The following is a 26,944-nucleotide window of genomic DNA, read 5'->3' as shown; positions in this document are numbered from 1 at the left end:
TGTTTCTGGACATTATATTATTTCCTGCATCAGCCTGCACCTGGTAATTACCACTACTCCTGACTGTGTTTATTTGCAGACAAGTATAAGTAACAGGTAGAGTGTTTTCACCATATTCGTGACTCCTAGCTGTACTTCTGTTTGTAACCATGACAGTATAACCAGCCCACAAAACAGCTTTGGAGTCAGATGACCCTTTTCTGCAATCAAGTTTTCATTTGTGTTTTGCAACATGTCTGTTTCACCAGTCTTGGAATTGCCACTGCTACAAACTTTACAGATGGACATTATATTGCTACGTTCCCAGCTGGCTAAATTTTCCAGTTTGCTTTTGGACCTGCTCAGATTCTGTCTCTCCTAATTCAGAAGCTGCTGATCTGTCTAAATCCACCTTCTCTGCTGATGAACCTGTGCAAACAGCACCTCTTAAAAGTACTTCTACAAATTTGCTGTTTTCTATGAAGTATGGGGTAACAAATTCCCAGTGCACAGGTGGTACACGCCCCCATCTGACCGAAGAGGAACGGCGGCACAGGATAACATACAAGTTGTGTCTCTACTGTGCCAGCAATGCACATTTCTTGCAGGACTGTCCTGTCCGTAGACCACGTCAGCTTACTGAACCATCTCCTGTTAGTTCCTCTCCGCATTCCAAAATTGTTTATGCTCCACCATTTCTGTTCTCTGGGAAGAGACCCAATCTGCCAGCTTCAGCCGCCTGTCCGGAGGCGCCAGCACCAGCCGCCTGTGCCGAGGCCCCAGCCTCTGTCTCCTGTGCCGAGGCCCCAGCCTCTGTCTCCTGTGCCGAGGCCCCAGCCTCTGTCTCCTGTGCCGAGGCCCCAGCCTCTGTCTCCTGTGCCGGGTCCCCAGCCTCTGTCTCCTGTGCCGGGTCCCCAGCCTCTGTCTCCTGTGCCGGGTCCCCAGCCTCTGTCTCCTGTGCCGGGTCCCCAGCCTCTGTCTCCTGTGCCGGGTCCCCAGCCTCTGTCTCCTGTGCCGGGTCCCCAGCCTCTGTCTCCTGTGTCCGGTCCCGAGCCTGCTTCAGCCCGAGTTGCCAGTCCATGCGGTCCAGCCCGAGTTGCCAGTCCATGCGGTCCAGCCCGAGTTGCCACTTGGTGCTGTCTGCCCTCAGGCTTCTCAAAGTGCTGTCCCTGCCAAGCCTGCCGCCCAGTCCGGGCCCGCTGGCAAGCCTGCCGCCCAGTCCGGGTCTCCTGTCAAGCCTGCCGCCCAGTCCGGGTCTCCTGTCAAGCCTGCTGCCAAGTCCGAGCCGTTGCCTTTCTTTGAGGGGCACATTTCCCAACTTTGTGCCCTTCTGAAATTTGTTCCTCTTATATGCCCTCCATACCAGAGCTTGTTAACAACCCTAAGGGACGGGTACTGTTTCTTATTACGTATTTTAAAGGAGAGGCTTTGGAATGGGCAAATCTATTTATTGAAACCCAAGATCCCATCCTGTTTGACTTACAACGGTTTGTTGAGGAAGTAATCAAAAAGTTTTCTCCAACCCCTGTAGTGCCATCCTGTGGGTCACCTGTGCTTTCAGCAACACTACCCGGCACAGGTTCCAACTCTAAGGAAGACCCGTAAGAGAGGAGGACGTGGTTCTGCAGTGCTTGAACTGGCAGCTGGCATAGTCTCCTTTGCCCGTCCATCCATGGATGAGGACTTTTCTGCCGGGCCCCCAATTCTGGACTATGATTCTGATGAATTCAGACATTTTTGGTAATTGGGCGTCTGGAATCCGCCCTTAAGGGAGGGCGTACTGTCACGATCTGCCTACAGCTTATGCATTACATGCTGCTTTGCATGGCAGCTCCTGCCTTTTTGTCTTTATCATTGTATTTGTATTAGCAGTACCTCCATTCACCAGAGGTGCTGCTATTGTGCCTTATTGTGTGCATTAGGGGTTAACCTTCATGTTCCAATTATCCCATGCACCTGGGTGTGGTTTTCCCTTTATATACCCTGTCACTCCCAGCACACATGGCTGGTTATTGTTGTCCTATTCTGATGTCATATCCTGTGTTACCTGTGGATTCTTCCTCCTGCCTTGCTCCTCTGGTTCATGCTGCCTGGAATCTGTTCATACCCCTGCTTCCCTGCATTAGCTGTGTACCTGCTTGTTTCTGGACATTTTATATTCTTTCCTGCATCAGCCTGCACCTGGTAATTACCACTACTCCTGACTACCTTTTATTTATACTTGTCTGCAAATAAACACAGAGTGTTTTCACCATATTCGTGACTCCTAGCTGTACTTCTGTTTGTAACCGTGACAATAGATGTGGAAATCACATTAAGGCACTAAAATAATTGTATATTAGCCTGTACAGCATGCTACATTAAATTCTTAGGGGCGTATTCAATTATTCCTCCGGCCGCCGGAAAAACGAGTGCGTTAAAACTATTACCATTTATACGGTAATATTGCGCGTAAAAACCGTTAATACGGTAGTTTACTCGCTGAATTTCATCTCGCAGCTCAGGGAGCTGCGAGATGAAATTCAGCGAGTGATTACCGTATTAACGGTAATAGTTTTAGAGCGCTCGTTTTTCCGGCGGCCGGAGGAACAATTGAATATGCCCCTTAGTGATAGGTATGTGTGTGTTGTGGACCATGAGAAAAGGACATGCAAGGAATACACCAACTTGGACCAAACACTATGGAGTGAGCACTATATAAAACATACAATACAACAAGCCATTATGATAGCCCTGAGGAAGTCGCGATCACATGACGAAATGCTGTTGGAAGGCATCCCGTACGTCACTCCAGGAAGTAGTCATGTGCGCTCCACACTGGTAAGCACGCCGCCTCCTGGACTTCATCAACCAACAGCTCTGCACCTCTCCGATAAAGAGACGGATTAGGCTCGACAAGAGAATACAGATTTTAGGACTAAGACACTTTTCTCCAAATCTACTGCCTACAAGTATCGGAAATTTGTTTAGAAGTTCCTTTCACTATTTGGTCCGTGTTTATTTGCTCAAAGACTGTTTCTTATGGACATCAAATTTCAAACAGCTCCTCTTGTCAGGATATGTACGATATTCCAATAATTGTAATAACCATTTATCATTTATTTACTTATGCTAGTACCAGTTAGCGTTTTTAACCTTAATAAACCACCATTTGATTTCAAACAATTGTACTCCTACAAATTGTTGAACATAAAAAAAACTATAGCTATTGGGGTATATTAGCGAGCGCTGGACTGTCCTTTAATCCCTAGCTGCTGCCATTTACCTGAACATATTATAATCCAGAGCCAGCTGTGCACGACTCTTTACCTAGTTTATAGTATCTGTGTCATACGGCAGCCTTTCGACTCTCCAGGTTGTTTGCTTTTTTTGCAGGATAGTTTGGAGGTGTGCATTCGCCTTAGTTCCCTGAAGGTGCAGTTATCAGCCCTTTTCAGAAAAGGCTAGCAGGTATATTAGAGGTGCAGACTTTACTCCACATCCAGCCTCCTTAAGAACAACCTAAGGCCCCCTGGGACTTGAAGTTGGTGCTTGGGGCCTTTAAATCATCATAATCAAGTTTTCATCTTAATCAAGATATTGTGGTCCCAGTCTTCCTGGAGGTGGATGCCTAAATAGATCAAGGATCCCTTTCATTAGATGTGGTCCATGCCTTAAGGATTTATATGGACAGGACATCCACTATGCGGTGGGCGGATTCGTTTTCAATTTTGTATAATGCTCACAAGAGGGGCTGGCCGGCTACAAAACAAACCGCTGCTAGGTAGATAATGTTCACCATCAGGTAGGCTTATATTGGTTCTGATCAACCTGTACATGATGATCACGTCGCCACGCATTCCATCCATTCTGTGGGGGCCTCTTGGACTGTGCGCTACAGTACATTGGCAGACCAGCTTTGCCTGGTGGCCACCTGGTTCTCTGCCCACACCTTTACCCGGTTTCTTCCTTTTTCATGTTTTTGCATCTCCTAATGCAAGTTTAGGCTAAGTTTTGCAGGCTAAATTGACAGCGTTTCCTCCCTCAAGGGGTTACTTTAGAACGGCCCCATTGTAGCAGTGTCCCCCAGATTGGATGAGAGAGAGGATGATTTCGATACTTGTGTTGAATCCTTCTCTCTGATTCCATCTGGGGGACACTGTGTTCCTGCCCTTCGCTCTTCTGTTGCTTTTCTTGTTTGTGTGTTATTTCTGTTTCGCCTTTTTTGGGGATTTTCAATTACATTGAGGAGCTCAGGGGTGCAGATGGGATTAGTTTCTGACAACAGTTACATTAACAGTTTAACTATTTAAGTGCCAACTCGAGTCCTTTATACAATCCATGGTAAGAGTTCCCCAGATGGAATCGGAGAAAAGGATTCAAAGCAAGTATAAAAATCCTCCTTTCTTATTACATTGGGGGTGATAAAATATATGAAACTGTTGTTTGCCATAATGTCACACATTTTATTCAACAATATACCAATAAAATTGAGATCCCGATCATTGGAGATCATCTGTGGTACCCCATACCTACACCCCAATGTACCCAGTGTCCCCTAGTAGACGAAGAGAAAAGGATTTAACGCTAATATAAAATTGCTATTTTGTCTGTAATGGGTCATGCGATTGGTATGAAACAGCGTTTAATCAGACAAGTGCAGTAGTTTAACTAAAAATATGAACAGTTTTTGCATCACAATTAGGAAATCAGTGCATCAACAAGTGTCCTATTGTGTATATATATTATATTGTATATAAATTATATAATCATGTAAGAACGATGGGCACAACCTCAGTAACTAATTGTCCTGGTGATCCAACAGAAGTCAGGTTGCTGTAGATGCATTTGTGTCAATATCTGTGTTAACTGTATTCTTTTCAACATCCTATTACTGGAAAGTTGTATTGGATTATACAATAAATCACTTGCTAAGCTACCTATGTAGTGTATGTTATTATATGCCAATGTGATAAAGATTATTTGGAATAGACAGAAAGATCATTGAAAGAAAGAATGACCCTGCATCTTTCTGCAATCAATAAAGCCTTGTTACATGGACAGATTATTTTGCCAAAGAAACTTGAGCAAGTTCACTGTAAGGCAATTAAACATGCCTTCCCTTTCTGATGTGGGAGGATGACAGGAGAAATGTAAAATATGCCTCTTGTAGCAGTAATAAATTTGAACTGAATGGTAAAAAGCACCACATAGTTTGAATAAACAGCTTACTTTTCAGCAAGTCTCCTTCAATTGGTAAGTCTTTGTTTTGATTTTTTATTTATTTATTTATTTCACATACATATTATACATTTGAAGTTTTTATTCTTTTTTTGGTCTGACATTTATGTGGACAATTAGTTATGCTTGCATTCCACTCTCAATCAGACATTGGAATAGCCCTGATTATTTTCTTTTTTACCATAGTAAACAAAGCTAGTGGTGCAGCAACAACTCTGAATCGATTAAGTGATTACCATGGCAATTGAGATGCTTACCAGTTTGATATGGTTTACAGCATGATTGACTGCATTTATCATTGCTATGCTGTAGATGACGTTTGTATTTCCCATGATCCCCCGAGGTTTAGCTATGTTCTAAATGTTGTTTAGCAACCCGATTTTATTTGGAGTTGGCTTTCGATTCTATAGTAAGCTGTAATTTGATGTAGATACATTGTGCATTTCATCGTAGGGATATACATTTTCAACGGTGAGTTTATTAGCAACTATAGTGAATTTGTGAGTCCTGCCAGTGGATTTAGACATTAGATATTATGCTTTTTTTATGACTTGGAGACACCACTTAAAGCATGTGTAGCTTATTAAGCCCCAGCATGCAAAAATGAAAATACTGATTAGGTTCCATTTAAGCAGTTGTTGCTACTCTGCAGAGACACTTCAGTAACTTTTGAATTATGGAAACATACTTGAAAAATACTTTCTTTCAACCATATATAGATTATCAAATATTTTTCATAACATAGGCCAGTGGTGGGCATAAGCCCACCTGCCAAGCCTTCACAAGCAGCTCCCCAAATGGCTAAAGACACATGACAAAGGGTCTATTTTGCCCTCCTTTCACTGCCCAACCTGGTGTCTCACTGCCTGGCTTGGTCTCTGGACTCTTTTTTTTTTTCTTCGCATTTCCCTTTAAGATTGACACCAGTGGAAGACGTTCATACACTAGACAAGAGGAGGCTGAAATGCAGGGTATAGGAGAATGATGAGGCAAGTCTGTGGGCGTGGTAAAGAAAGACATCTTGGATTCTGCTGGCCTAAAGCGAATGATCCCAGAGAAAGAGAGAGAAAAAAAAATTGTGCATTATGTGATGTTTCATGATTAAATCTAAGCTAGACCACCCCTGGCCAACAGGGGCGGCCCATGGGAGCCAGTGTCCTGCAAAGCGTTCACCTTTGGGCACCCAGATTGTTCTTGGTCTCTGCTTTATTATATAAGGCAGAATGGGGGCAGCTGGTTTCTCCATCACGAGACCTCTGCACAACTCAGGTCACGTGGCATACCAGAGAAGGAGGAGGGAGTGCAGCATGCTCCTCTGTGCGGCCATTTTGAAGGTTGGCGGGCCACATATGCGGCCCTTGAGGTAAGCCAAGTTACCCATCACTAACATATAGTCCGTTCCACATACAGTAGCAACTTCAACAAGCAAAAAACATTTTTTTCCTTTTTCACACTTGTGACTGGATCACTTATAAATAACTTATAGTATAATTTTTTTTAAAGGAAATAGCGCAGGTCGCTTATTTATATAATTGCAAATGTACTTATTTTTGATATTGTGTGTATATGTTGGTAAAGGAGATATCTTTCTGAGACGGGAAGAAATTTGTTAACTTTACTAGAGGAAATTAATTTTTTCTGAGGTATATATCTGATGCACAAAAGACTTCCTCAACAAAGGCTTATTGTATCTTAAAGTAGGGAAATTACTTGTTTGGGGTTTTGTAGCTTTCTTTGGGAATGTGTATTCTGCAGCTGTCTGAAGCAAGGATCCATGTTAATTGCATGTTAATTAGACCTTTTGATGTGTGAGGGTCCAGCACCTGAAGGCACAGGAAGGTTTACTTAGACGTGCTACTGGATTTCCTGCATCTAAAACAAGATGCAGGAAATCACAGCAAGTTTTAGGATATCACAGATAAGTGTAAATATGGTTAGCTTTGCATTGCATGTAAATCCATGTTTGGGTAAACAAATTGCATCCTGATTCTATAATTAGCTCAGGGGGCTCTCTTATCCTGTGAGGCTGTGTTCAAATCTGTATAAAAAGCACTGTCTTGTGTTGAAAATTGTTATTCTAGCTTCATCAGATCTGCTCCCTGGTACCTTCAACCGGGGGAGCAAATAGACATCACTAGCTTCAATGACCTGCTTGGAAACTTCTCTATCCCTGTGACCTACAGATTAGACCCAAAATCTAATCCGTTCCCGCCAGTTTATGAGGTTTGGACTCAGCTTTCCAGTACTACCGCCTTGCCCGCTACCCAGCAGCTCTGGTCAATGTGAGCGGCTAGGGTATATCCCTCCACAGCAACCCTGATCCATAAGAAGAGGTCAGTGGTACCAGCCCAAGTACACCAGCAACGCGGTACACTCGCAGCACCAGTTAACCATTAGAAACCCGGTACTGGATTCCGCTTAGGAGTCCAGTGGTGGCAGCACTTGTAAGTGACTCCTACTGCGGTGATAAGGCGCATTTGGGATGACGAATGGGAACAGTGGAAAGTAAGCCCTGCCGTTTCCCAGCAACAACAGACAGGGTGGCATAAGCAGTCCATCTGGTCACAACACTCCTATCTTGAAACAATTTATATCTACAAAAGACACACTTGTTACATTTCTGTTTCTCATATCGGTTTCTAACCTTCAGTTTCATTAGTTTCTTTCACTGTGGTATTTTCAATTTTGATTTGCAACCCAATAGCTCACCCATGCATACATTTTTCTTCTCATCTGTTTATCTGTGCTCGGTATCTTCTTAAAAATCTTCTTATTTCTCTTTGATCCACAAAGGAAACTTGCACATCTTGACAGATTTTTTGAAGAAATAGGATGACCGATTTTATATCAGTCTTAACATTTCACAGCCAGCAGACCTTGTTTGTAATACATATCTTAAATTTTCCGGATGCCTCTCCTAGGATTTACAGAAATGCCAGCACTCCCCTTTGTTTTCTCACTTTGGCCCCTATTTATTACCCACCGCATTTTATACACAATGTATTTCAATACTCATTGCAAAGATGAGGATTGAAATATTGTGCATATTTATTACAAATCTTCACCATAACTGCAGTCATGTATACCTACTGTTCTTGCGAAGACCGGTATATAATCTTTTCTATGGTCACTAACGCAAAGTGGTCACCTTTGTGATAGTGACCGTAGGGGAGAGCAGTAAGATGTGGTGAGGGATCCCTCTACTGCAATGTTCTCCCCATAGAACAGAGCTAAAAAATTGTAATGTATGCCAGCTTGAGCTTTACAGTATGTGTAATTGCCTTTTCACAATTTAGACTGCTATATACCGCAATTTATCTATGGGGACTGCTATGGATTTTGAAAAAAAAAATGCAAAGCAGCAGATTTATATCTGATATCTGCTGCAATGCACTGTTAATAAATGTGCACATTACTTCTGTTTTCGGGGGACAGACACACGGGGGAATTTAATGGAATAAAGCAATGATAAATACGCCCCCAAATTTGCACACAGTAATATAACTACCCGGCTTGTCCCAGCAATCGGCTGTCTCCCATGCTTGCTAATAACCATGTCTGGATAGAGGTTCTCAAAAACTGCACATAGCACAAACACACTTAGCACATCGGTAATGAGCAGGCACACCACTTAGTACACATAATATTTTATACCCAATATGACCTCACAGGGAAAGGAGGAGGGCAATTATCACAATTGTTAAAATACACATTACTTTTACATATAGTTAAATTATAGGCCCCTTTAGAACCAAAGTGAAAAATTGGATGTCTTTTGTTTAAAACATTTTGCAGAATCCGCATCTTAAGCAAATGATTTCAAAAGGTCTGATAATGAATGCCCCTTTCATAGATTGGCAGAAAAATATAGACATGAAGTCTTACAAAGCATACAGTTTCAACATTCAACCATCTTTATTTCATCGAGCAATCCATTATTTTCTGTTCGTTTCCAATCCAGCAATCCTGGGATACGAATACAACGAAAGAATGAAAAACTGATACAAAAAATGTTATAGGAAAATGATTTTCTTAACTTCAAAAACATAATCTCATATGGTCTGGTATTGTGAAAGCATATCTTCCTGTCCGAGTCTTAACAATTAATAAGGATTTACACATAACGTTTCAATACACGATCTCATACAGTGACAATAAACCAATATATAAATACAGTATTTAATGAGATGTGCATATGTATGTTTTAAAGCTTGTATTGTATTCCTGACTTGATTTATCAGACTTTCTATTCTTTAGCCTAGCATATTCTTTAGTGTCCTCCATCTATTCTTGACTTAAAAGGATAAAAATGACAATCAATGTTATCTTTTTTTTCTTTTGCAGTTGGATTCCTCCGTAGTGGCACTAAACTACTCTTCCATTGGCATCATCGAGATGCAGGTCTCAGTCAATCTCACGATGACTTGAGAAATTCTACCACTTCCTCACGTAAGAAGAGGGGCAGTTTTCCACGGCGTCTGCTTAAACACTTTTCTCTGAAGACAAAGTCCAAGCCTAGTGTTAATGGGGGTACTCAAGCTGGAGATAAGTGATTGGGTTAGAATTTGCTTACCAGGAGACCACCTATCTACCTCTGACCTGTTACTGCATGACACTGCATAGCTACTTATATGTGACTGAGGGTATGCTGGCCAATCCGCAAATGTGAAGCTTTATAAAATGCAAGTTTGTCCTACAGCATGAGCTTAAATAAAGTGTGAACACTGGAGTGAGGTACAGTGTGTTGGCAAAAACTGGAAGTGTAGGGATCATTAAGAGAAAGTATTGTTTCTTGATAATAAACCATATCATGAATGATGACGTACTGAGGAGTTGAAATGCAGGTGCAATGTGTGGGTGTTCTCTGTAAACTACCCTCTTAAAATTTCCAACCTGCCCTCTAACTCTACCCTTGTTTAAACTTCAAATGATTCAGATTTTTGTATGCTTCATTTCTTTTACATTCAATTTTGAGTATGCCATCTTTTTTTATTCATAATTTTTTTATTTTATTTTTAAAAGGTGGTTTAAATTGTTTTAGAAAAAAGACAGGAGGACATTTATGACCACTGATTGCTATGGGTTATATAACTTTTTCTGTCTACCACTTACATTGTATATGGGTTTATTGTTATCTAGTTCATTTTAAAAAGTAAAAGCTTGACATATGAAGGGTGGGTATGTATTTTAGCACACCTACCGTGCTCCAGTTTCATAAATGTCCCTAATTGTACATCTGTAGTATTCACAGCCCAAGATTCTTTCAAATGTTCTTTTGTGCCAGAGAGTATGGATAAATATATTGAGTTGCATTTCTTCAAGAGGCAAGAAAAAATATATGGCAGCAAAGTGGAATTATGGCAATTTATTTGCTGTGGTTTTGGTGGTAAGCTATTTTTTTTTGCTCTGCTGGCCAGGGCACTGAGGCTATGATTTGTTTATGGCTTTTACGGTGAAACATTCTTTTATATTTGATAGGGTAAGAAAATGCAAATGTTCTTTATTTGTGGTATTTATTTTAAGGATGATACACTATATAATGGTGTAACATTATATAAGAACAGATAACACAATTTTGTCATGTGAAAAAAGTTGTGTTAAAACCGCTGCTGTGATGCTCATAAAGGAAGTATTGAGTAAATGTTAATTTGTATTGCTTCCTAAAACTTGTAAATGTGTAAATTACTATTTATAGATCAACAGTGTCATCCCTTGTTTGCAGTCTTGCCGAGTATGATACCTTGTAGTTCTGTTCTCCAGTGAACAAAATTTTGGAGCTGGTTTCTGATAAATGTATGTGATAGTTGCCCAAGGGCAAAATCTGTAAGTGGAGTTTTTATTTAAAACTTGGAAAACTTTTTAATAAAGCAGGTAAACATTATTTAGATTAAATAGGATTATATGCAGGTTAATGTTTTAAATTATTATAATAAAATGAATGACTGACTTGATTCTTGTTTTTCTTCCCAGTTCAGCCCAAATTAGTTTTAGATGATGATTTGCAGGTCATTTTACTGCTTCTAAAGTAGAAATATCAACTGAAACTGTTAAAATATTTTAGGTCATGCATTAAATGGTGCCATGGCACCCATCAGCACTAAGTACACAGGTGATATTAATAAACGTCTGTAAATCTGTGAAAATGGTATAGGCATGTGTGTTGGGGAAAAAAAGGCACCAAATCAGGCCAAAGACATTTCAAATGGTTAAAATAACCATTTATTTATAAAACATAAATTATGTATGGTGAAATCTGATGGTCAACATGCTCTTAAACAATTACACCTAGTAATTTCAGTAAGTTTATATAGATGGAAGCATTGTTTGTGTGTGTGTGAAAAGATATCAAGGTTATCTGGCTTAATATTTATTAGGGGTGTGCACCGGGCAGTTTTAGTGTTTTGGGTTCTGATTAGCTTGAGGTTTTGGGTTCTGATTTGTTTTGCCAAAACACCTGACGAAAGGTTTTGGGTTCTGATTTATTTTTAAAAAAGCATAAAAAGCGCTAAAATCCTGTTTTTTGTTTTTTTTTTTTACACTCCTACGCTATTATTATTATTATTATTAACCTCAATAACAATCATTTCCACTAATTTCCAGTCTATTCTGAACACCTCACACCTCACAATATTGTTTTTAGTCCAAAACGTTGCACCGAGGTAGCTTTCTGGACTGCGTAGTGGAGTGGGCCCGGTACCCAGTTTGGTACCGGGGCCACAATATATCACCGTCAACAGGTCTGAATTCCACTGCACATATGGCTGCTCCTCCATCCTCTGCAGCATATAGAGGGTGGAGTTCTAGCGCGCTAAAATCCAGTTTTTTGTTTTTTTTTACACTCCTACGCTTTTATTAACCTCAATAACATTCAATAACAATCATTTCCACTAATTTCCAGTCTATTCTGAACACCTCACACCTCACAATATTGTTTTTAATCCAAAACGTTGCACCGGGGCCACAATATACCTCCTCCAACTGGTCTGAATTCCACTGCACAGATGGCGGACACCGGATGCACGTCTAACACCAACATAGCTGTTAAGGCCGCAGTTATTTTTGGGTACAGCAGCAACAGTGAACGTAGTTTGACTTTTAAATATCAGTACCTATTATTTTTTGGTACAGCAGCAACAGTGAACGTAGTTTGACTTTGAAATAGCAGTACCTAGTTTTTTTTGGTACAGCAGCAACAGTGAACGTAGTTTGACTTTGAAATAGCAGTACCTAGTTTTTTTTGGTACAGCAGCAACAGTGAACGTAGTTTGACTTTGAAATAGCAGAACCTAGTTTTTTTAAACTAATTTTTTTATGGTTTTTTTTCAATTATTTTTGTATAATTTTTTTCAAATAATTTTTACATTTTTTTATAACTTTTGAATAAATTTGAAATAACTATGCCCTTAGCAGAACAGAGCACAGGACACAGGCAGCACCACTGGACTCAGCAGGACACAGCACCACTTGAGGAGCTCCCTAACTACAACCTCCCTCACGAGTGATCACAGCCAGAACACTGTGTTGCTTATATGTGTGACTCATGCTGCCGCTATTTGTAAAAGGTTAGGGAGATATGCTCCAATACACAAAGAGGCCCTAATAGATTAAAACAGAGGGGATCCGATATATGAGAAACTAATACAACCCTTCAGCCTCGTTTATAGGGGATCGTGGCTATAGTTAGTACGTAAGGGATCTGATTGTAGTTCTTGAGAGGGACTTTAGACTCATATTAAAGGGAGTGGTATTAGATAGCAGCTATTTTTGTACTCTTTGAGAGGAGATTACAGTCCTGTAAAACGGGATACAATTTAATCACGCTGCCAACTCCTATTATATTAGACAACTCTGACAAAACAATTTTATAAGCTGGTGAAGGAAATATGATAGCTTTGAGTTTGTCTTTAACATCTATGTACTCGACTTTATTAAATCTTTTCTCTCCCTATCAATAAGGTGCGATTTGAGAGGATATTATCTATTTGTATTCGATTCATGATATCATATATATGCAAATAGGAACTGCTTGTAATAGTATAGTTTATCTCTCTTGCACCTCAAAATAGTGTTTTCATTGATCTGGTTAATCTGCTTATTATGACAGACACCTGGACAGCATTATGATCGATATTACCCAGATATAATATAATTAGGGAAATCTTAATACCAACTACACAGCGAGGTCAGGCAGTTCTGCCTTTTTAATAAATTTATTTTTGTTATTATTTTTGGTTTTATTTTGCTACTAGTGGTACTAAGGTACTAATTTGGGACTCTACTATCGTTTTAAATGAATCATTAAAATGTATGTATTATATTAATAAACAATCATTGAGTGCCCCTAATATACACGTTTTCTACTCTCTACTTATCTTTGCTAATATCAGTCTAACGTGTGTAGGGTGCACCAACCCAGTCATATGATAACAAATATTAGCAGTAATAGACTGGGTATATGATTATCTGGTGCGTCGGTATATTTCCCTTTAAACATTTGTAAATGCCTATGGATAGAAGTATCCTTCTACAGAATTTCGTAGCGGAGATATTAGTAAACATATGAATCCGTCCACATATTGCTGGCTGAATTGAATCGTAAATTACTGATAATATGTTGAATCTAACGTTCCTGTTCTAGGTTCTCTAATAGATCACCCTGTATAATATATTTGTCTATTGGGCTCCTTCATATGAGCAAATGCAGAGTAATTATAGCGGAAGTGTTTAATATCTAATATATCCGTTAAAGGCACTGCAAACAATTGTAAATGCCTATGGATATAAGTATCCTTCTATAGAATTTTGTAGAGGAGATATTAGTAAACCTATGAATCCGTCCACCTATTGCTGGCTGAATAATTGGATCGGAAATCACTGATATGTTGAATCTAACATTCCTGTTCTAGGTTCTCTGATGGATCACCCTGCATAGTATTATATTAAAGGCTACTAGTATTGAAACATAAGTATAGTAACCTTCAGACTGAGACACGATCGCTGTGAAATCCCGCTGACCGGCTCCCTACTTCCGGGTCTATGACGCCATGCGTCATGTTACCCGACGTACGTTTCGCCGTCTAGGCTTATTCATGGGAAATTACTCGTTTGGCATGGGCTTGATAATATACTCCAGAGATAATGCAGCCCTAGTGTCAACAAGAAAAGGTATTGCTTGTCAGTCAACCTCATGGCTTACCATAGGTTCAGCAACATGATCTTTGTCACTTAATTGTCATGAGGGGGGCTGCAGAAAACCATCATTGTGGAAAATCGATGGCGACATTGTGTCATTGTTAGTCTGTCTGTTTGTCGAAGTACGTTCCGTCATAACTCTAGTGTATTCTATTTGCTCTTTGTCTACGTTTTTTTTTTTCTTTAGTCATAAGAGATGTCCCTTTTTTTGGCAATTATAGCATAGGACTTCTGGGTCATTCCACATCAAATCACCCAAAAATAACATGAAATGTCCACCACCCGTCTCAGATTTTTTTGAAATTTATTTTTGTTAAGAGAGGAGGTCAACACAACTATTTCTGCCAAGTATCTCGACTGTCTGACAATTAGTTGATTAAATATTGATTTTTCAATTTATTAAATAATTAACTTCTTGTCAGACAGTCGAGATATTTGGCAGAAATAGTTGTTTTGACATCCTCTCTTAGCTAAAAAATTTTCGTAGAAATCTGAGATGGGTGATGGACAACCCTGGTTGAACTGACATGAAATGACCCATCTTTTAAATGCTCTCTCTGACCCTTCTTGTAATTTGGCCTGTGAGTCATTCTGCAAGTGGCTTCTGCAGCCTTAATTTACATATTTGTCAGTTTTAACGTGTCTGTTTCTGTCTTTGGGCCTGATTCATCAAGGCACGTATCTGCCAATTTTGAGCATAACGTACGCATAATCACGTCTGTGAAGGCAGCCCTGTCCGCTCCATCTTTGAATGCAAAGGACACTTACCACAGCCTACGATTTCGGGAGAGAACAGGGCGGGGAAGAGGCATTTTGCCGTAGTCACTGTACAGTAAGGGCATTGCCAAACTCAAGCGCACGCAGCCACGTCCAAATCCAGCTCTGTCCATCTCAAAGTTACTTGTTTTTGATGTATCTCTTGCTCCACCTACAGGGGTAGTCTAAGTCCTACTTATCTGTTTGTGGCCGTGGTGCACGATTTGTAGTGGGTTGATCTTGGGTTGTATAGGATCTGCGGTCCTTGCGGTTGGGTGTGGGGATGCGAGCGTAGTCCTTGAAGTTGTATGAGTCTGGTTTCCGGGTTTTCTCACGGTGATGGAAGAGAGTGTAATTAGAGGTATGGATTAGGGTGAGCGTTTAGATCAGGGTAGGAATGCCTGTACCTTTAGAGAAGATGACTGAGAATATGGGTAAAGATAGCAATGGGGTATGTATTAGCTTGAAATTAGAAGAGGGGTGGGATGGATGTATAGAATTAAAATAGATAGAATATAGTATTGGATGTGAAATCACACAAACACAGGTACTATAGATAAATTGTGATAGGAGAAATGGGCAGAATAAAATATATTGAGTATTAAGAGTACTATATCAAGAGAAAAATATGTAGAATACAAAGTAAATATAGTAGTGATGGATGGTAGAGAGATAAAGTAAAAATAAGTGAAAAAATTAAATAAGTGAAAAACATTAGTAACAGTAAAAATAACAGTGGAAAGTTGAAGAAAATGACGAATAGTGGTTTTAAAAATGAACAATATACAAAAGAGGAGAGGGAAGAAAATATAAAAATTATAAACAAACAAAAACATAAAAACAAAGTAAATGAAAGCAATAAGAAGATTTAGAATAAAAAATGGAAACAAAAAATTAGTGTGATATAAATCAAGCTGTTAGGGTTATGTTGCAGAATCCACTGAGAAAACCACCTACTTACACCCCTAACAGTTTGATTTACTGATTTATCATTAATGCCTATATTATTAAAAGGTGACATTAATTCAATATTTTTTTTTCTGTGCATTCTTTTGCAATATTATAACCTACATAGGTATTGGACATATCTTGTAGTGTCTTATGTAGTAAAGCACAGCAGACCTACACCCCATTTCAACAGTACACAAATCTAGAGATCCGTGCCCTGATAAATTCAGAAGTGTGCAAAGCCTAAATATGTGTGTTTAATACTAAACGCACATTGCGCTCAGTATGCATGCCATGATGAATCAAACCCTTTTGTGTGTAAGGTTAGTTTCATATGGTTTTGCAGCTTCCAACAATGCTGGAAAAGCTGTGTATCTAAACTGTGGATATTGTTGCATCACACAATTTTTTAGTGCTGGAATCAAGACCATTTACAAAAGCAGTGCTTACCAGAACATATTTGTAGCAATATTCCTGTGGCTTGGATTATTGTTTTAATAAATTTAATATGATATTCAGTGTATGTGTCAGCTGCAGCTTGGGTGGTGGTCATAATTTTTGTTCAATCTGTTACAGGGGTATAGAGTGCCTTCACTTTGTCCAACAATGCTTTCATTACCCTCTTCATCTCTAGTTTTCCCTTCATCTGGTTTTAAATCGGCTTCATTGACCATGGTGCCTAACATTTTCTCCAAATATCAAATTAAACAACTGTAATATCTGGATAAATAGGATTATGTACATTACAGATCAGATTGAAATATTTTAAAGTACCCCTTGTTTCTTTTTTTTAGGGTTAAGGCATCTCATGTTTATTTCTCTTAAGTCACTAAATGACCAGGAGACATGCACCGTCCACTCCACTTGAGAGGGAGGTGGTTATTGATTATGTGTATTTAGTGATGATACTGTCATTAGTCTTAAGGGAATTTGCTGTACCACTTCTAGACTATCAGTGATACTTTTACCAGATTAAACTCTGTCTCAGGATTACAGCGAAAGATACAGGAGCATCATGACCTCTTGGGGTTGAGGTTAAAGGGTGGCCCACTGAAATATCACTATACAAAGTTACAGGTACGGTAGCATAGGGGACTCTGGAAGTACGTACTTCCACATTCCTTTCATGGAGTCCTGCGCTCTATGCTGAAGATAATGTAGACAGCTGCAAACTGCTTGCCTCTGCCTGTTAGTTTATTCTCCACTCAACTCCTCCCTCTGCAGTTACACAAGCGGCACTTGGCGGGGCTCTTTGTGCAACAGGAGGGTCTGAAGCTGCAAAGTGCAGCTGTACAGCAGCTGCTAAGATAGTGTGCAACATATCTTCACTTTTATCATCATCATCAACATTTATATAGCGCCAGCAGATTCAGTAGCGCTCCACAATTGGGAACAAACATTAATAAAACAATACAGACAGACAGAGAAGTAAGAGGGCCCTGCTCGTAAGCACTTTGCCTGTTTCACCCATATATATTTGTGAGACATAAGGGGGTGAACGTTTCTCAGTTAGTTTTCAATCCACACAATTGCTTAAGCTTCTTATCATTCCCAAAGCTTCACATTCCTTAGTCCTATGTTTACCTTGGCTCCGGTTACATAACCCCCACATTGATTGGACTACGTCTCGGATTACATCTTGGGGTATATCTTGTATGACACTGCCTACAGCGTGTCAAACTTTTTTCGCACCACAGTCTCCTCTGGTCAAGAGCTTCCACCCTTACCTTACAGAGACTTCTACGATGTCTTCAGTAAAGCTGGTGCTGACTCCTTACCACCACATTGAGAGTGGGATTGTACAATCGAATTGATGCCAGGGAAGACACCCCCTAGGGGGCGTACCTACCCGCTCTCTCTTCCTGAGACTAAATCAATGTCTGAATACATCCGGGAAAACCTTGAGAAGGGGTTTATCCATCCATCTTCCTCACCTGCCGGAGCAGATTTCTTTTTTGTGAAGAAAAAAGATGGCGGTCTCTGCCCCTTCATTGACTATAGAGGTTTGAACGATATTACCATCAAAAATCTTTATCCTTTTGTCCCTAATCACGGAATTGTTTGATCGTGTCAGAGGAGTCACCATCTTCACCAAATTGGATTTAAGATGGGCTTACAATTTAATTTGAATTCGTGCAGGAGATGAATGGAAGACCGCTTTTAACACTCGTGATGGGCATTACGAGTACTTAGTCATGCCATTCGTATTGAGTAATGCTCCAGCAGTATTTCAGCACTATGTCAATTAAATTTTCCGTGACTTCCTCTACAAAACGGTTGTCGTCTACCGGGACGACATCCTTATCTTCTCCATTAATCTGGAATCGCATCGTGCCCATGTCAAGCAGGTTCTTTCACGACTCCGTACCAACCGGCTCTTTTGGAAATTGGAGAAATGCACCTTTTGAAGTTCCATCCATCTCCTTCTTTAGGTTATATTATTTCTGGTACTGACTTACAGATGAACCCAGAGAAGCTCAAGGTGATTCTCAACTGGCCTCTTCCAACCACTCTGAAGGCGGTCAAATGCTTTCTGGGTTTTGCGAACTTGTCACGGGCACTAGGAGTCTTTACCCAGTATCACCCGCTGATGGTCTTATCAGAGCAGTAGAGTTGGTATATGATACTCTGGTGGCAGGGTGATAATGGAACTGGAAACAGCAGATGGTTAGAGAATGCTCAGAAAGTCTATGACTGGCAGCACTGGTAAACAATAGGTAACTGAACACGAGGATCTGGATGGACAAGGACACGTGAGGGTAGTCAGTGGTCTGCGCACGGCAAGTTGTACCACTGCTATAGTGAGAAGGAATGTCCAGGAGTAATAAGGAGGTGGAAGTCAGCGGTCTGCGTATAGCAAGTTGTACCGCTGTCTGTAGTGAAGGAATGGAATCCAGGTGAAGGTAACAGGGAAGTCAGTGGTCTGCGTGTAGCAAGTTGTACCACTGCTTATGTGAGAGGATATATGCAACTGGTGACACAGGGAAACAGGAATCAGTGGTCTGCCTCTAGCAAGTTGTACCACTGAATATATATGTGAGGAAGGACACGAGGAGATAAATGCAATGCAGAGTCTACACGGGTACACTGAACTTGATCCCACGTTGAACTGCACACAATAATAATAATGAATGAACAGCACTGCACAGATAAACAAAGTCACTAGAATAGTCCAGCAAAAGGAAACACAGTCAATAATAGCAATAGTCTCAGAGGATGGAAACTCCGGAGGAGAACAACTCAGTCCAGATGGATATGCAATACACCAGCACAGTCAATGAGAAGTATGCATACCGTGGTTCAGATGAGCAGGCTGTTAGAGATAGCTGCAGGGATACCTGAGCGGCAGGGAACTGACGAGATGAGAAGTCCTTGCAGAATGGAAGCGGCAGGTAGGTGCAGCGCACTGTAGGTAGGCCAGCAAGGACGACAAAATACTCAGGAAGCAGAAGTATATCGAATAGAACAGCAGGAGACTATGGGAGAGCTGAAGTGATGTAGCAGAGCTGGAAGCCGAGGAGCGTAGACTCGATGCTAACAGGCAAGTTGACACAAATGGACACACTGTAGAAGCAGTAGGCAGCGGGTCAGCTGACGGCAGGTAGAATGCAGACTGGAGCGCTGAGACGAGCAGGACTCTGTAGACACGCTGAAGTAGCTAACAGGAATCAGCTGGAACAGTAGCGATGTAACACTGGAGAGATCTGTAACTTGTTAGACACACGGAGGCAGTGGATAGGAATCAGCTGCTGGAGTCAAGATGAAACAGGAGAGTTTGCAGTAATCTGTAACTGTAGATATACGGAGGCAGCGGATAGGAATCAGCTGCTGGAGTCAAGATGAAACAGGAGAGTTTGCAGTAATCTGTAACTGTAGATATACGGAGACAGCGGATAGGAATCAGCTGCTGGAGTCATGATGAAACACAGGAGAGTTTGCAGTAATCTGTAACTGTAGATATACGGAGGCAGCGGATAGGAATCAGCTGCTGAAGTCACTAGGAACACGAGGAGTAGAAGTGGTCTGTAAACCGCAAACAGGAATCGGCATAAGCTGAACACACGAGGAGGCACTGGAACACCTTCAGAGACTCATGAGGAATGAGACTCCAAGATCAGGCAACGTGGTATTGACCACAGGTGCTTAATATAGGGAGTGTTGCCTGATCAGCCAATTAAGTTAAAGGAACAACTGAAGGTTAGAAGGGACTGCACATGCGCAGTACCTCATTATAATGGACGGACACGGTTCCTAGCTACCTTAGAAGTAGCACTCACAGTCCGGTGAGTGACAGAACTATTACAGAAAATTCATTAAAAATGTTTCCGCTTGTTTGGCTCCTTTCACAGCCCTTACCAAAAAGGGGTCTGATCCATCCAATTGGTCTGAAGAAGCTAAAGCAGCATTTTATTGCGTTAAACAACTATTCGTTTACGCTCCAGTTCTCCGTAAGCCTAATTTATCCCGACCTTTCATCCTGGAAGTGGATGCCTCTGCAGTAGGTGTAGGTGCTGTTTTATCTCAATGTTTTGAAGATGGATATCTTCATCCCTGTAGCTATTTCTCTCGCAAATTTCTGCCGGCAGAGAAAAAGTACTCTATAGAAGATCAAGAATTATTAGCCTTAAGTTGGCTTTGCAGTAATGGAGACATTTGTTGGAAGGTGCCAAATATCCCATCTCTGTCATGACAGATTATAAAAACCATCTGTACCTAAAGTCAGCTCAGTGTCCCAATCCAACTCAATCTAGATGGGCCTTGTTCTTTTCAAGGTTTGACTTCAAAGCAACCTACCGGCCAGGATCCCAGAATTGTAAGGCCGATGCTCTTTCTCGTTCCGTGGTTGAAGATTAGGATCTTTGTCTCACCCGAAAAAGTCCCATCATCGATCCTATGTCCTTTAATACCACCAATATTGTTCTTACCCCGCCTCTGGGAAAAATATTCGTAGCTTCAGCACTTTGCAAGAAATTGCTTCAATGGGCTCATGCTTCCCGATTTTCCGAACATTCTCTCACTCCATACCCATACTCTCCCCCGCCCTACCTCTCGCCTTTCCTCCCCCGCTTGCTGCTCATCTTGCTAACCTCATCCCCATTTCCCCCCTCTCCTCTCCCCCTTTCTTCTGTGCCCTCTGGAATGCCAGATCCGTCCGCAACAAGCTGACTGCTATCCACAACCTCTTTCTATCCAACTCCTTTAACCTTCTTGCCGTTACTGAAACCTGGCTCTCCGATTCTGATACTACTTCCCCCGCTGCCCTCTCCTATGGTGGCCTCTTCTTCACCCACTCCGCCAGGCCTGGTGCCCGCCCAGGCGGTGGAGTTGGCCTCCTCCACCTGTACTTTTCGTGTCATTCCCCCTGAACCCTCCCTCTCCTCCTTTGAAGCTCACTCCATCCGCCTCTTCTCCCCCTTCCACCTCTGCGTCACTGTCATCTACCGCCCCCTGGCCCCACCTCCCTCTTCCTTGACAACTTTGCTAGCTGGCTTCCTCACCACCTCTCCTCCGATCTCCCCTCGATCATTCTCGGTGACTTTAACATCCCCATCGACAACCCCACCTACCCTGCTTCCAGCAAACTGCTCACCCTCTCTTCCCCCCTTGGTCTCACCCAATGGACCTCCTCTACCCACTGCCTTGGTCACTCCCTTGATCTTGTCTTCTCCTACCTATGTAGTCTCTCCGACTTTTTCATCTCTCCCTTTCCTCTATCCGACCACCATCTCCTCTCCTTCTCTCGCACTTCTCCTGCTCCCCTCCCCCTGCCCAAACCTACTCTGTCCATACGTAACCTCGACGCTCTTGACCCTGCCTCTCTGTCCTCCCCTCTCGATACCCTCCTTTCTCCTCTTTCCTCCCAGGCCTGCCCCAACCAGGCGGTCTCCCTCTACAATCACACTCTCACCTCCACTCTGGATGTGTTCGCCCCTGCCCACTCCGTCCACCCCCGCTGCTCCAAACCCCAACCCTGGCACTCCAAATTTACCCGCTTCCTCCAAAAATGCTCCCGTAACCACCGAACGTCACTGGAGAAAATCCCGCTCCCTGGCTGACTTCCTCCACTTTAAAGTCATCCTTTCATCCTACAGCTCTGCCCTCTCACTCGCTAAACAATCTTTCTTTAAATCTCTCATCTCTTCCCAGTCCTCTAACCCCTGCCGCCTCTTCGCCACCTTCAGCACTCTCCTGGCCCCCTCCCCTCCCTCCTCCCTGACTGCCTCTGATTTCGCCTCCTTCTCTAAAATCGAGGCCATCCGACTTGAAATCTCCACTCTCTCTTCCACCCCTCCCACTCTTCCATCCCCCCCCCAACCACCTTCCCCCTCCACTCCTTCCGTCCCACCACCGGCGAGGAAGTCCACTCTCTCATTTCATCCTCCCCCCCCCCCCCCCCCCCACTACCTGTCCCCTGGATCCCATCCCCTCCCACCTTTTTCGCTCCCTTTCCCCCACCACCTGCTCCCACCTTGCTCACCTCTTTAATCTCTCCCTCTCCACTGGCATCTCCCCCTCCTCCTTCAAACATGCTCTTGTTTCCCCCATTCTTAAGAAACCTAATCTCGACCCCACTTCTCTCTTGAACTATCGCCCCATATCTCTTCTCCCTTTTGCCTCCAAAATTCTCGAGAGGCTCGTCTGCAGCCGTCTCTCCTCCTACCTTTCTAAATACTCCCTCCTTGATCCTCTCCAGTCTGGTTTTCGCCCCCTCCACTCCACTGAAAGTGCCCTGGCTAAAGTCACCAATGACCTCCTCTCTGCTAAAGCCAGGGGCCACTAATCCCTTCTCATCCTCCTTGACCTCTCTGCAGCCTTCGACACCGTTGACCACCCCCTCCTCCTTCACACCCTCCAGTCTTTCGGCCTCTCCGGCCCAGTCCTGTCCTGGTTCACCTCTTACCTTACTCACCGATATTTCTCTGTCACCACCTCTGGGTCTCTCTCCCCCCCGTCCACCCTTCCAGTCGGGGTCCCTCAGGGCTCTGTTCTGGGACCCTTACTCTTCTCCCTTACGCTTCTCTCTATACACCTCCTCCCTGGGTAATCTCATCAGCTCCTTTGGCTTCAGCTACCACCTTTACGCTGACGACACTCAAATATACCTCTCCTCTCCTGATCTCTCGCCCTCCCTCCTCTCTAGGGTGTCCGCCTGCCTCTCTGCCATCTCCTCCTGGATGTCCTCTCGATTCCTCAAACTTAACCTTGCCAAAACTGAGCTCATAGTTTTTCCTCCCTCTCATACCTCATCCCCTTCTGACCTCTCCATCACTGTCGACAACACCTCTATCTCCCCTGTCCCACAACTTCGCTGCCTTGATGTCATCCTCGACTCCTCTCTCTCCTTTGGCCCCCACATCCTCTCTTGCTAAATCCTGCCGCTTCCAGCTGCGTAACATCGCTCGCATCCGGCCCTTCCTCCCCCAAGATGCCACCAAATGCCTTATCCACTCTCTGATCATCTCCCGCATGGACTACTGCAACCTCCTCCTCGCTGGCCTCCCTTACTCTCATCTCGATCCCCTTCGATCTGTTCTTAACGCTGCCGCTAGGCTTATTCTCCTTTCTCGCCACTCCTCTTCTGTCTCCCCCCTCTACCTAGCCCTTCACTGGCTCCCATTCCCCTTCAGAATCCTCTTTAAGCTCCTCACACTCGCCTAAAAGGCCCTCGCCAACTCCACTGCACCCTACATCTCCACCCTCCTCTCGATTCATGCTCCATCCCGCCCTCTCTGTTCTGCCTCTGACCGTCGCCTCTCTTCCCCCCTTATAACCTCCTCTCACGCACATATCCAAGACTTCGCCCGCGCTGCCCCCCTCCACTGGAACAAGCTCCCTCCCTCCATCAGAACTTCCCCTAATCTGTCCAGTTTCAAACAGGCCCTAAAAACCCACCTTTTTCTTAAAGCCTTTCTGTCTCCCACTTAACTTCCTACCTTATCTTCTGCCTCCGTCCCCCTACTCTCCCTCTCTCCCCTGCGTCTCTGTCTGTCCACCCCTCCCCTTAGATTGTACGCTCCTCTGAGCAGGGCCATCTCTCCTCCTGTTTCCACCACTTCTAACTCTGCTCTCCAGCTACTTAGCCCTCCTACTCGAGGGTTCTCCACCCCTCGTCCACTCTCGCTCCCTCCTCCCCCTTGGGGGTCTCCCTGTCTTCCGCGCCCTCCTTCTTGGGCCCGTCGTTTGCGGATCCTTCCTCCCCCTTTCCCCCCCTCTCTAGCTGTGCATTGAGCTTACTGATTTGCTGTGCTTACTGTTTACTGTACTGTGCTGTCTCCCATTGTATTGTAATTTGTTTGTCTCTGTACGGCGCTGCGGACACCTTGTGGCACCTTATAAATAAAAATTAATAATAATAATAAATTCTGGAGTTCAGAAGTCTTTCAAATTTCTCCAAAGATCCTATTGGTGGCCTACTGTCAAGCAGGACGTCCAAGAATTCATTGCTTCCTGTTCCAGGTGTGCCCAACATAAAAAATCTCATCAGACACCTGCCAGCCAAATTCAACCATTGTCAATTCCTCAAAAACCTGGACTCATCTGTCTATGGACTTTATTACTGATCTACCAGTTTCTAATAGGTTCAACACCATCTGGCTTGTAGTTGACAGGTTCTCCAAGATGGCCCATATTGTCCCTCTCACTGGACTATCCTCCGCTCCAAAGCTGGCTGAATTGTTTATTCAAAAGATTTTGAGGCTTCATAGCTTGCCTTCAGAAATAATCTCTGATCGTGGGGTCCAGTTCTTGGCCAAGTTCTGGCGGTCTTTGTGTTCAGTTCTTCAAGTGAAGCTTAAGTGTTCGTCTGCCTATCATCCCCAAACAAATGGCCAAACTGAAAGGGTGAATCAGGATTTAGAAACTTTTTTTTTTTATAAGATATTTTATTAAGTTTTACAGTACAGACAAAAAGGGAAACAGGCAATACAGGTGAAAGAGAGCTGCAGTGAAGTTTCCACGTAAAATAAGGAGCATATTGTTATTGATATGAAGATGCACAAGAAAATTTAAGGAGAGTAGGAGGGAGAGGGAAGAATAGAAGTAAGAGGGACAGGGGAAATGACTAGCCAAAGTGGAGAAAAGGAAGAGTATGGAGAAGATAGTGAACCATGACAAGGTTTAAAGTTAATAGCTGGGGCTCAAGGGCCTTAAAATGCAAGAGGGGAGGAGGCTCCGTGATGCTCAGTCCAAGGACTCCAGACCTTATCGAATTGGACAGAAGTATGGCGGAGAATGCTAGTCATATACTCCATGTGGTAGACTTGCCAAATGCGGCTGATAACCGATGGCAGAGAGGGAGGGATCGGGTTTTTCCAAAATAGAGCAATTTGGCATCTAGCAGCACTAAGTATATGTGTGATGAGTTTCTGAGTTGTTTTTGATATCTTGGGAATAGAACGAGGGAGTAAGGAAAACGACAGAGATGGGGGAAGAGAGATCTGAGTGACATCGGAAATCAACCGATGGACCGACTTCCAGAAAGGAAGTAGTTTTGGACAGTGCCACCATATGTGAGACAGGGTGCCCTCCCAACCGCATCGACGCCAGCATAGTGATGAGGAGCCTGGGTATATCATGTGGAGACGGTGAGGGCCCAAATACCAACGGTAGAAGATCTTGTGACTGTTTTCGCTTATCTTACAGCAAATAGAGGTCTTAGAAAGATTCAGACAAATCTTAACCCATTCAGGATTTAGAAACTTTTGTTCACATATTTATCTCATCTTCACCAGACAACTGGAAAGAACTCTTACCCTGGGCAGAATTCTCACACAATAATCAGTACTACCACTCCTTTGGATCTACACTCTTTTTTACAGTCTATGGTCTTCACCTCAGAATACCTGAGTTCCAGCCTCTTCCTTTTGCCATTGTACCTGCTGCTAACACCTTACGTCAGTTCTCTAAAATATGGAAGAAAGTCCATTCTTAACTGTTACAGGCTTCCTCCAATTATGAAAAATTTGCTGATTGCAAACGTCGAGCAATACCCAGTCTCAAATCAGGGGATAGAGTCTGGCTCTCCACTCGCAACCTGAAGCTTTAGGTACCTTCCATTAAATTTAACCCATGCTACATTGATCCATTTCCCATAGAGCGAGTCATCAACTCAGTAGCTTACAAACTCAAACTTCCTCCACATCTACGAATCCCAAATTCCTTCCACATATCCTTGCTGAAACCTTTAGTCCTGAATAGGTTTCATTCTGCACTCCCTAAGACTCCTAAAATCCAAACTCAATAAGGAGTCGAGTATGAAGTGGAGAGGATACGCTACGGATTTGTCATGGTCATCTTAGGTACCTTATTGATTGGAGGGGTTACAGCCTAGAAAAACGAATCTGGATTAAAGCCACTGATGTATATGCTCCACGCTTGGTCCGTATCTTCCATGCAAAATTCCCTTTGAAGCCCAAGAGGTGTCCAGGGACAACCCTCAAAAGGGGGGTACTGTCAGACACCAGGCTTTCAGGTTCTGTCACTTACCTCTTCGCTGCCTTTCCAAGTTGTCACTGCGGTCCTCAGACTCTGCTAGTTTCAGACCTAAGTAATTTTGAGATCTGTGTAAGATGCTGTCCAGTCTGTCTCCACTTTAGAATCAGAGTATGGGCGCAGCCATCTTGGAATTGGTCACCTGATTCCTCTTAGCCAATCAGGTGATAACAGCCTCCATTTCAGACTCCCTCCAAAACCAGTCCATATGAGCTGCCATCTTGATTATATTCACCTGATCCATCTCAGCAACTCAGAGTGCTGCTTCTGCCCAGTTGATTGCAGTCTCCAATCAGGAATCAACAACAACTATAAAAGAACTTCCTGGAGCCCTTATCTGTTGCCAGTGCAACGTAGT

At 42.8% G+C, this 26,944-nt stretch overlaps 1 protein-coding gene across 2 annotated transcripts in view; it reads left to right on the top strand.

Annotated features, from left to right (window-relative positions):
- C2CD2L (C2CD2 like) overlaps positions 1 to 11,146 on the top strand; it is a 99,625-nt gene extending 88,479 nt beyond the window's left edge. For both annotated transcript variants that reach the window (XM_075189719.1, XM_075189718.1), the window contains exon 14: positions 9,544 to 11,146. In XM_075189719.1, coding sequence (XP_075045820.1) covers positions 9,544 to 9,752 — 209 coding nt within the window. In that variant the 3' untranslated portion in view covers positions 9,753 to 11,146. The remainder of the gene's footprint in view (positions 1 to 9,543) is intronic.
- Positions 11,147 to 26,944: the final 15,798 nt, after the last annotated feature.

Source organism: Mixophyes fleayi, chromosome 11, assembly GCF_038048845.1.
Source record: "Mixophyes fleayi isolate aMixFle1 chromosome 11, aMixFle1.hap1, whole genome shotgun sequence".
NCBI lineage: Eukaryota > Metazoa > Chordata > Amphibia > Anura > Limnodynastidae > Mixophyes > Mixophyes fleayi.
This window is presented reverse-complemented; position numbering and strand designations above follow the sequence as displayed.